This window comes from Petromyzon marinus, chromosome 2 (genome assembly GCF_048934315.1).
Source record: "Petromyzon marinus isolate PM22_M1 ecotype Great Lakes invasive population chromosome 2, UKy_Petmar_22M1.pri1.0, whole genome shotgun sequence".
Classification (NCBI taxonomy): domain Eukaryota; kingdom Metazoa; phylum Chordata; class Hyperoartia; order Petromyzontiformes; family Petromyzontidae; genus Petromyzon; species Petromyzon marinus.
This window is the reverse complement of record NC_133668.1, coordinates 1,020,815-1,032,841: the sequence shown is the minus strand read 5'-3', so window position 1 is coordinate 1,032,841 and position 12,027 is coordinate 1,020,815. Positions and strand designations below refer to the sequence as shown.

The following is a 12,027-nucleotide window of genomic DNA, read 5'->3' as shown; positions in this document are numbered from 1 at the left end:
CATGTCATGGTTTGAAAAACCATAGCCCCCCCCTCCCACCAGCTAAACATTTCTGGCGCCAACACAGATGAGTAAAGTCCAGAGTCTGCTTTGCGGCTGGAGGTAAAATAAACCTCACCACAGTGCCGGGCAGTGTGCTGCTGATGCTGGTGAAACCAGGAGACTTACCGTGATAAATTATTAACAGCGTATGAAAGCAGATATTCATACATTGATTTTAAAAAAATGTACGAGCTATTTTATAATAGTTTGAATCTGTAAGCGTGAAGGTAAAATGTGCACTGTGGTGTATGCATCTATATGTATACTTAATTAATTATGCAGGGATATGAAAGTAAAATTACAATATTTTCTCAGAATTGTTGAAACAATATTTCACAGCCTTGGCAAAGATCGAGTTTTCAGTGAAATAAAATTTAAACATTTGTCAATACCTCGTGGTCATGTAGATTGGTGACTTAAGCGTTCAAACGCGAGTTAAAATCGGGCATCGCCCTTATACCACTCTCCAACCTCCAATATAAACACATTTATACAAATCTTCGCTTAAACCTCAGATTCGTTCAGCTCTGTTCATTTTCTTGCCCCAACGGAGCCGGTGACATTGGCCCCACTGTGAGTTGCCGCATATATTTTTTTATTGCCGAATAATTGTGAAAGCGCAGCACCAAGCAAGAAGCCCTCTTCGTGCCTAAACCCATTAACTCTGCCATTCAAAGCCTCCTGACTGCTGCCTACAAAGAACCCAATTTTACATGGTCCTGGCCTCCGCAGCTGCGCACTTCAGTGTAACCGCATTTCAATGGCACTAAAAGCCTCTGAGGGGGAGAAGAAAAATATGATTCCTCTTGCAAGAGGCCAAAAGGAGGTGGAGAGAAAAAAAAATCCCCGCTCGGTCACTGAAGCTTGCACGGGTGCCCACCGCACACTGGGCCCCCATTGAGGGTCAGGAATTTGGCAATGCGAGACATTTCCTCGCAGCAGGCAAGTGCCAGCCTTCATTCCAGCCAAGAGGGAGCCTGCCATTCTAGCCCGCGTCCCCAGCAGCAGGGGCATTTACTGCCGCTTGCCGTAAATAGCGGGCAACGTGCGCAAGCAGCCAGCCAGAAAACGGAAAGAACGGCAACGTATAGGTTGTCGGCATTTTTGTTTTATGTATTGTCATTCATCCCAAAATGCGTCGCACAACGCTGCACAATCCACAACACACACGGAAGTGGATGTATATATTGAGACTTTTTCAGCCAATTATATTATTAAGCGTTCATACATTTGGGAGGAAACCAGAACACCTGTAACAAACCCATGCCGGTGAGGGAACAACGCCACCCCGTACAAATGGAACAGATAGAGATGAGTCCACACTTGCTGCACCGCCTTCTCCTGGACGGTCAGGGTATGGCACCACGAGAAGAGAGTTTCTCAACGTCCGCGCGATGCGCCAACCCTCGCTGCCTCCATAGAGCTGGACTACAGGCCACGTGCAGCACAGCCACCACCGCCCAACCAAAGACCCTGGGGAGTGTGGCCACTGCTGAAGCGGAGTTATTGTGGAGGAGGGGGGGGCTAGGGGGTGTTCGGATACCAGAACAGCAGAGAGTTCAGGGCTTACGCAGCTGCTGACACCGTTTCGAGGCAGCTGTCAATGCTGCACAACGCCACAAATAAAAAAAATTACTATGCACAGTCCTTATTGTGCTGTCACTCTTTATACAGCTGTTAGTTTGTGGTGGGAATGCCGCCATGGCAATGCAGAGTTCGCTGGTTGAACTACTAAACTTTTTTTTTATTTTACCAAGTCAGGCCCATTGAGCTGTATAGATTTTTTTTCAGAAGCAACCTGGCCACAAATGATTGCTCAACGAAGTGGCCCATCACGTTAAAATGTATAGCAGCCAAATATTCACGTTTCTAAATGTGGCGGGAAAAACCGGAGGACCCGGAGAAAAATCAACGCGACAACGGGGAGAGAGAGAGAACGCAAAAAACAAATATACAGCCATCAGCGTCGGGTCAAACCCACAATCTCCTGCATGCCAGCAGTTAACATTTCGCCACCGTGACTATTGTAAAAGTGGCGCAAATGTATAATATCTCAACCCACCTCTGTCCACGCAGCAGTCTAAATTGGTGAATCACAGGAAGTTGAATGTTAGGGTTGTACGCAGTGGGGTGAAGCGTGGGTACTATCTAACCTCATCTAAGAAGTGTGGCCAGCGTGAAAGAGTAGGCCAAGAACACCCACGAGATTTCTCTCTCGTGAAGGCCGTTCTGCTAGCAGTGGTACGAGCCATCGCTTGCAAAGCTGTGCCTTTAAACTGTTGTCACCTTTCCGTCATGTAATAATTTACTTTATTTTAGACGTTACAATTACCGTCTTAACATTTTACGCGTGTATCTTTTCACGTACAAAATTAAGCGTTTCCAAACGTTAAAACCAACGATTCTATTTTGAGACGCGAGATGGAAGACTGCTCCGAGAAAGCTACGGTTGCAGAACCCTGACTGGTAACAATTAAAAGCCACGCGGTCGCATTGACTCACTCGCAGGTGCGGTCCCTTGCTCCGCCGCACCATTCAGGGTAAATATTCACGTCATCAACTCTTTATTTACTCACAGAGTCAAGAACAAAGCCCCTCTGTGCGTTATTTTGCCCTTAAAGTCACGCATTTTAGCGGCCGGAACGTGGACAAAAAAATAACAACGGCGGTATTCATGGCCGGTGACCAAGAAGAATTGAACAAACCCGTCAAAGCTATTGTGTGTACTCGCACACGGAACGTCACTTTGCAGCTCGGTGGGTTATTCGCGTTCTGAAATACGACGACGGCGTGGCGGCAGAGACCGGTTTGCCGCAATCCGTGGCACGGCGATAATCACAGCGGTCAAAAGTGCAACGCGAATAGCGATCAGAGCGCACGCCCGTTTCTGCACGAGGTGGAAAACCTCTATCAACGATGCCGAGATTAATTTGATCGGTGCGCCGCCTCCGAGTACCTTGAGAAGCTTCCTTCGCTCACCCTTCTTCCTCGTCTTCCTCCCTCTCGTTCTCTTCCCCTTGGCTGCCAGAGATGCTTCGCTCTGATGATCCGGTCTGTCTGGGGTGTCCTCCTCCTCCTCCTCGCAGCAGGTGAAGCTCACCGTGCAACCCATGGGGTTCCCCGTGCGTCGCTCACCGCCCCCGTGGAGCACCTGGACGCCAAGGAGCTTCTCCCCAGGCTCTCCGAGCTAACAATCAGCTGGCTCGGCAAACCTCCCCCCCCACCTCCTCCCACACCGCTTGTGTGGCGTTTTTTAAAAAAAATCCCCTCCTTTCAAAAATAAAACATGTCCAAAGATTTGGACAGCGACCAACGCAGCGCGATTATTAACGGTGCCTCTCCGCCACGCGCACGCCTCTCATGCTCGGCATATCGAGCCGCGCTGGGGGGCTTCGCATTTTCATTACCCACACTGCCACCCTGGCACTGGGAAAAAAACAGGTGGCAGCACTATTTTGCTCTCACCATTCCCCCTCCTACTTTGATGCCCTCCCTTCCTCTCTCTCTTCTCCGTGTGCTTCTCCCTCGACTTATTTTGCTCTCTCTCTCCCTACCTCCCTCTCTCTCTCTCTTCCTCTCTCTCTCCCAATTCTCTTCTGCTCCCCACTGCGTCTAGGCAAGTCCGTTGTGTTGGATCGGTCGGTGTTATTGTCGAAAGGAATTTAATGTCCAAAGTCATGCGCTGGCACTGCACATGTGTGCACACACGTGCGTGTGTGTGTGTGCGTAGGAGGGAGGGTTTGTCTGCTGCCGTCACTGCGTTGGCGATCTCCGCTGTGCACGGCAGCAAGAAAGGAAACCAGAGCCATGCCAAAGTCACTCTCCCAAAGTGCGCCACTGCGAAAGTGGTTCACTGCCCCCCCCCTCTCCCGCCCTCTATACAAGGGCACAAAAAGCCACTTTTGGCATTTGTTGACCAAGGGCCAGGAGGTTCATTTGCTGTGATAGTTGATCCGTTGAGAGAAGACCATTTAATTTGAAAATGCTTTTAGTTTTTATTTAAATATCGCTTGATTCTCTTCAATATGACAAATTATGCAACATTTCAAAGAAATCAAAATGCAAAAAAAGCTCAGGTTAAGTATAAACTTTCGTTTATTGGCTCTTCTCACAGTCAGGAAATACATTTTAAAACACATCCTCCAAATGAATCTTCGGACGTCTTTTAAGATTCGCCAAATTAAAAATGCAACGAGACTGAACACCGCCAGTCCACCCCTCTTACTTTCCCGGTGGAGGCCTTTATTTAGCCATTTACAAAATTCCCGTTGGCGGATTTGAGTTTCCACATGCCGAGCAGACACGGCGCGCGATATCCCCTTTCGTCCCCAACAGCGAAGCCGCGAGGCACGCCACGAGCCCGCGTCGGAAAGAGAACCTCCAAAATCAAAGTCCTCCGCTAACGCTCTGCGCTTCTCCACCATTTGTGTTTCGGCAACCGTAAAACCCGAATTCCACCGACGACACTCGGGCTGAGGAGGAATATTTCTGGGGCGAGACACTCTCGGTCACTGACCCACTTGGGATCTAAGCAGCGAGGGAGGTTAAATCAGGCATCCCCACCGCACTGCTGTCACCGACACGGAAATTCAATCTCAGTGGGAGTGTAATTGGGTTTGGAGGATATCTGCTCCTCGGTTATCTCAGTGCTGTATGGTTTAGTTTTAAAAATAAATATTTTGACATCCAAAGTATTTGAGATTGCACGCGATTCTTCGTCGGGGGGCGGGGGTGGGGAGGTGTTCGCGTGCAGTACTTTGGTGAAGAATACTTCCAACGATTTTGAACTGTGATTTGATCATTTATCGCCTGGAAAATTACATATCCATGTATACCATGTGCAAGGACTTCATTTTACTACCATTAGACAACACATTATTTTCATGAGACTACAAATAATCCAGAGGTGTCAGTAAAAAAAATATTGCTGTGGTTGTCACACCTGATGATGATTGCTTGTGTTGCAATCGAAACGTCGTGATTTAATTTATTTTACTTTTTCATCTACGTGACTTTACAGAAAGAACCAAATTAATATGGATCCTTCCAGTCACGAAAACTTCAAATCTAGAATAAATCCGGAGGTAATCGAAACACCAGAAGTTAACCCAAGCTGCCAATGTAACTACCACTCTATTTTAATAGGCGGTGCCTACACATTGTACACATTGTACACATCGTACACGCATTTGTCAAACCACTGCTGGCTGAGGGCATCTAAATGCCACACGGGGTGTGGGAGTCATTCGAACACACTTCAACGTGCGGGTCGATGAAGGTGGGGAGCATAGACATGAGAAGATAGTAGAGTACAATAGATTATTGTAGACAGTCCTTTGTCACCCATAACGTAGGTGCACTTGGACACGGACAGATTAAGAGTGAGGTCACCCAGTGAACTCAACTGTGCAACAGATTGAATGAAGTCAATGATTCATTTCCTGCCGGCTCAGAGTAATTTCTGACCGACATTAATTCAGCATTCGAGTGCTGTGAAGTGTAAGTTAAAGACCCTGTTACATTACTTACGAAAGTAGGACGCTGTATTTTAGTTGAATAACTACGAGCTCAAATTTAAATATTGCGAAACCTGGGACAAACGCGGTGGAAAACCCACCCCCTCAAATTGTTACCCACGTCTCCCATTCACAGTGTTACCCACGTCTCCCATTCATAGTGTTACCCACGTCTCCCATTCATAGTGTTACCCACGTCTCCCATTCACAGTGTTACCCACGTCTCCCATTCATAGTGTTACTCACGTCTCCCATTCATAGTGTTACCCACGTCTCCCATTCATAGTGTTACCCACGTCTCCCATTCACAGTGTTACCCACGTCTCCCATTCATAGTGTTACTCACGTCTCCCATTCATAGTGTTACCCACATCTCCCATTCATAGTGTTACCCACGTCTCCCATTCACAGTGTTACCCACGTCTCCCATTCATAGTGTTACCCACGTCTCCCATTCATAGTGTTACCCACGTCTCCCATTCACAGTGTTACCCACGTCTCCCATTCATAGTGTTACCCACGTCTCCCATTCATAGTGTTACTCACGTCTCCCATTCATAGTGTTACCCACATCTCCCATTCATAGTGTTACCCACGTCTCCCATTCACAGTGTTACCCACATCTCCCATTCATAGTGTTACCCACGTCTCCCATTCATAGTGTTACCCACGTCTCCCATTCACAGTGTTACCCAGGTCTCCCATTCACAGTGTTACCCACATCTCCCATTCATAGTGTTACCCACGTCTCCCATTCATAGTGTTACCCACGTCTCCCATTCACAGTGTTACCCACGTCTCCCATTCACAGTGTTACCTACGTCTCCCATTCATAGTGTTACCCACGTCTCCCATTCATAGTGTTACCCACGTCTCCCATTCATAGTGTTACCCACGTCTCCCATTCATAGTGTTACCCACGTCTCCCATTCATAGTGTTACCCACGTCTCCCATTCATAGTGTTACCCACGTCTCCCATTCACAGTGTTACCCACGTCTCCCATTCATAGTGTTACCCACGTCTCCCATTCATAGTGTTACCCACGTCTCCCATTCACAGTGTTATCCACGTCTCCCATTCATAGTGTTACCCACGTCTCCCATTCATAGTGTTACCCACGTCTCCCATTCATAGTGTTACCCACGTCTCCCATTCATAGTGATATCCACGTCTCCCATTCAAAACAAATGCATCTCAATTTTCTGTCATTTGATTATGGGGGCCTAAATGCATTTATAATGCCATTTACACAAACCCACATGGCATCGCTAATGGACTGCTATGTTTCTAAGTAGTTAATAGAGGCAAAAAAAGGCAGATTACTGAGAGAAAAAGCAGAAACATGTCCCTTGGACACTCTCCAGCAGCGAGCCTTCCCAGAAGCGACAGCGAGTGATCTATCATCTTTTACATTGCAACCGCGGCGCTCCGTACATTTTTCCCTCCCCACTTAAGTGCTCAGGTATCTTATTTCACAGGATCTAGACATCTTGAAGAAATGTTACTTCCTTCGGTAATTATTTCCACATAACACGCACCAAAAAAATATTTAGTTTCAGTGCAAGGCAATGTTAAATCGGAGGAAGATGTTATCGTTTTTGAATAAACACAATGAAAGGCAGCTCAGGCAAAAAAAAAATATATGCCAGACGATTCTAAGCGTTACATTTAAAAGATAAATACACAACTGCAGTTTGACTCTAAATTATTTTGTCAAATAAAGACAGGTCCAAGACTCTACTTTATCAAGCACTGCAGGTCGGTGGTATTTAATTAAGTCAAATGTCCTGGGGCCCTTTGAAAAGAGGCCACCACAGGTTGCCAAGGCTGTAAAAATGGCACCAGCAGTGGTACTTATTCAGAGGATGCTGATGGGCATTGGTCCACAGATAGACGCTGGCACAGAGCCATCTATAAAAACAGCCCCCTACTCGGCCCCACTTAACCCCTAACACTGCCCCCCCCACCACCCCCTCCCGCTTATTCCCCTACCCCACCACCTATTCCCTCAATACATTCCTGATGCTTCCACGAGGCAGTTCCCTGGAAGCGCTCTCCCGCCAGCAAAACAACAGCGCGCTGAGCGGAACTCCGGCTCCGGTTCTCCCAACGGGAGACGTCGCCGTGCGTCCAGGGCACGGGACAGCGCACGTGGCGACCGGCTCGGGCCCCAGCCGGAACCGAATGAGGACGCTTATATAAATGCACACACATGTATATAATGTCCACCGATCGGTTTGAAACTCGAGCAGGTGGTGGGCAATTTGCATGAGAAGAATCAACCTCGAGAGGAAGAAGTTTAAGAGCCCGGGCGTAAATAAGGAAGACGGGGACATTTTTACGGTGGACGCTGAAAGGGGCTCACGCCACAAAGCGCGGCATTCACGTTGGCCCCGCTGGCTGTGCCACCGCGATGCCTCGGCATTCATTCGCCGCTGCCCGCCGGCGAGACCACCGAAGGCACACACCCTGCCCAGCACCCTCTGAACTGTGCCACGCTTGCCCCTCGTCGCTAATAAGGCTGGCCATTTACAGACGTGTTTACCTTTAATTAGTTTGAAACTAGACCTTGACAGATTTTTTTTTCTTTTTTAAATACATAGCGTTCTTTTTTCAAAAAGCTAAAATAACAAAAAGTGGAAAGTAGTGAAAAGCAAATGAAAATTCGACGGGTTGTGATTCTTTACTACGAGTGATATTTGTTTCACAGTAAAACTTTGAAATGATGAAAAATAATGAGCTAGACATCACCTAAGCGCTTGTATGTCAGGTAATTAAGCATTGGATAACCCTTCAACACGGGGTGTGTTCTTCTGCAATACATCACTGAAAAACAGGCGTAATAGCCTCAGTATAAAATTTTACCATTAAAACATGTGGCTGACCAAATGCTCTCGATATATATTAGAAGTTAATATTTGATTACAACGAACAACGTCCGAGCAGCCAAGAATAACATTGAACTTGCGTAATATTTTCCATCATTGGTCACAGATGAGAATCTCTGGACATGGATGAGTGCACTCAGATAAACAGCGTGAGTGCCGCCGCGCTCGACAATCATTAGCCATCCGCTCCTGTTCCCCTTCTCCACAGCTGTGCCGCATCAAAATCACCTGCACGATGTAAACAACGAATAGTTCTCAGCACACACGAGGCGCCCCCCCCCCCCCCCCCCACGGACCACCGGCCACGTTCACAGCTGCCCCAAGGATTGCGTGACCCTGACGGCGATTACCGTTCGACAGCACAAACTCGTCCGCACCCCATTCGCTTCCGTTGCTCGAAGGAAAATCTTCGGATCTGTCAGAACGAAGCCGCGATTAGAGTCGTCTAAAGTCAATGCAAACACCGCGCTCTGGTCTCCGCGTCGAGCTGGCTGCAACGTTTTAGAGCCGCCGAGCGCTGCTTCGTGTTTGCCAGACCGCCCGGGAGCCGGGCCGGAGTAGAATAACGCAGTAGACACAACAGCGCAGTAGGCCGGGCGGAGTGCTTCTGGGGCACGCTGGCAACCCACTCAGCGCGAATCCTCACAGGGCTACTCGACGCCACTTCTCAAGGCTTCATTCGCCAGCCGCTGATAAACGTTTACCCAATTGCTCATTCCGTGATGTCGGATGGCCGGCGTAAGACCACAATGCAGCAGCAGCAGCTTACTTGCGGAAGACTGCCCGTTATGTTTTAGCGGCAGCGGCAGCAGCATAGGAATGCGCCTCTGCCGTTGCTTGTTAATTCAAACTTTCACCGACAAAAGAATACGTTGAGAAGGGTGGGTTGTGCTCCCCAATTCAAAGGACCGTGCTCTGCATCCAAATCTGTAAACATAAATCCCACCTCCCATAGCACCTTGTCCATGCTTCCGTGTACTCTTGTCAGCTTTCGTGAGTTTTTCTATGTCAATGGCCATGCTTATGAACCGTATGTCATAGCAGGTTAATATACATCGATTAAAACACTTTATTCTTCAGGTAAATTGGTATTTTGCTTTTCATTGTTGAGTTCAGTTTAAAAAAAAAACACTCCCAACCTGCTCTTGGTCACCTTTTTATTTCGTCACTTTGATTCCGGCCCACCATCAACAACAAACCCTGATGGGTTCTTAAGTTTCGTCCCTCTGACAGATATCTTCAATTGATGAAACTAATTTTGATTTAAAGCTTTCGTGACTGCAGGGATTCATATTCTTGGTTCTTTCGGTAAAGTCACGTAGAAGGGAAACAATAAAATAATAAAACAATAAAATTATTGTTTTTATTGTTTCCCTTCTACGTGACTTTACCGAAAGAACCAAGAATATGATAAAACAAAATTAACGGATTTGGGCAGATGCTGCAATGTGTGTATGTTGAACTTCTTTCACATGTACACAGCCAACCGCGCTAATTGGAGGTACGGAGGAGGACAACAAACTAAACACAAAAATAAATTATATGTTTCGTAGTGTGATGGTTGAGGGTTGGCACTAACGATGGAGTGAGGACATCCGCCAGAATGGGAAAATTGGCTAGAGACCAGGAGCGAGATTAATTATATCATCGCGAGGCCATGAGAGACGGTGGTGGAATGGGGAAGCCTGCATCCAACAGTATATAGATCATGACTGTTGATGATGAACACCTTTTCAAAAACACCGAATTATAAAAAAGCATTCAGTTCTGTGTTGCTGACAATGTTATATCAAGTTTAAAATGCAGATTCTATGATGAATATAAATTATTGCCTATCACTTGAAGTATCAACATCTGCTGGAGATTAAACCTCATACTAAATAACCTTTATATTGGAAATACAATATGTTATGTTTTTTTAAAACTCTTCCTTTCAGGGGCAATCTGGCCTGGAATCCAGAATGAGCCCAGAATAATAGGCTCGTGGCAACCACCATTTTTCAAGATTTATTTAAAATCATGTGGGATTAAAGGCGGCTTCGAACAGATTTCCAGGGGCAAAATCCTTCCTGATTACTGAGCACCGGTCCTTACAAGTTTCTCTGCACCAAAGAAATGTGTGTATATTTATTTATTTATTGCTGGCTGAGCGACATGCACGCTGTACGATGTACGCTGAGACACAACAGACACTATATAATGAGATGGAGGAATGGCCAACCAGAGATTAAATTTACTGCCTTTAAGCCGGCGCCAGGCATTGGTGGAGCTGCCATCCACGATGTCTGTTGCAGATACAGCAGCAGCAACAGGATCTCCACCCTGGAAAGGTGAGCAGTGAATCATCTAACTCACGCCGGACAATCTTAAGTAAGCCGCAGTGTTATACTAACGGAGATAAAAAAAAAACCAGTGTTATACAATGGGTCAGTTGTGTAACAGATCATTTATGCGGTTTTTCACGCTGCTGCAACCGCAGATTTTGTTCGGTTGCGGCAGAAAATAAATAAATAATGCGGCTCGGCTGAACTTCCTTCGAAAAAAATTAATACCGAAGTTAAATTCTGGCTCAACCTAGGTAAAGTTGAACTTTATCGTACTGCAAACAAACCACGTATCAATGCACTGTTTCGAGCTCCCACAATCGGAATGCATATTTTAAAACATTACCATGTTTTCATACCAAGCATTTTGCCCAGATTATTAAGCCTACTCGATTTTGGCTTGCGTCCACGACACCAAGACACTCTCGTGTTACATTATGAAATCAGACCAAGCCCTTTCTTGCAGTTCACGTTGAGGTACCTGGACACTCATCACAGAGACCCGATACGTTTGCTCCTCATGAAGGGCCCTTAATAAAGCCAATCCTTCAGGAAATGCTGTCCCTTGAAAGGTGAAGCCTGCGCTACAGAATGAAAAACAGTGACATTCAAAGGAGCCCATTGTTGTGTTCTGGATTGAGTTCACAGCACAAGCCCTGGGTTTTGGCAGGCAAGCCACAGCAAATGACAATGCAGATTATAATATATTGTGCACGTAAAGATTTACAACAAGTAGATGTGCATTAAAACAAATACGGGATTGGCCTTCTTGTCTTGAGTCAAGAATGAAAAAAGGTAACTATTTTTTTGCTTGAGTAAAAATATATATAAAACTAAAGTACATGAAATTATGCTCACGTCCAAAATGTAACAAAAACTGGATCTAGCTCATCTAACAAGTACAATTAAAAACTTTGGCTGAGTCTCAAGAAGACCGAACCACACAAATTTGACATCCAAGTGGATTCTCAAGTTACTGTGCCACGTCCTAATTAAAGACACACTTAAAAAGAGCTCCATTTAATTGGCCTTTTCCTAAAACGCTGATAATTGAATGTAAAAAAAACTCAGGAAGAGGCTTCAGAATAGAAGGCAAGGCAAAGAGACAAATGAAAGATGTTTAGATTAAAGGATTTGGTCAGTGAGCTGAAGAGTGCTAATCCCTTTCCTTCCAAACTTCAGCACGTCCCATCCCACCAGCTCAATCACTCTCAGGTCAAAAGGTCACAAGGGGTCAGGGAAGGCTAACTCTGGA

The 12,027-nt window shown here is 46.2% G+C and overlaps 1 protein-coding gene across 2 annotated transcripts in view; it reads right to left on the bottom strand.

The window, feature by feature from the left end:
* The window catches only part of LOC116950193 (tensin-3-like), a 133,326-nt gene that overhangs the window by 116,787 nt on the left and 4,512 nt on the right, over positions 1-12,027 (bottom strand). Inside the window, exon 1 of one of the 2 annotated variants that reach the window (XM_032967779.2) lies at positions 2,999-3,802. The exons of the other annotated variant lie outside the window; for it this stretch is intronic. Coding sequence (XP_032823670.2) covers positions 2,999-3,154 — 156 coding nt within the window. The 5' untranslated portion in view covers positions 3,155-3,802. Of the gene's footprint in view, positions 1-2,998; positions 3,803-12,027 lie in introns of those variants that run through there. 2 annotated transcript variants of the gene reach the window in all.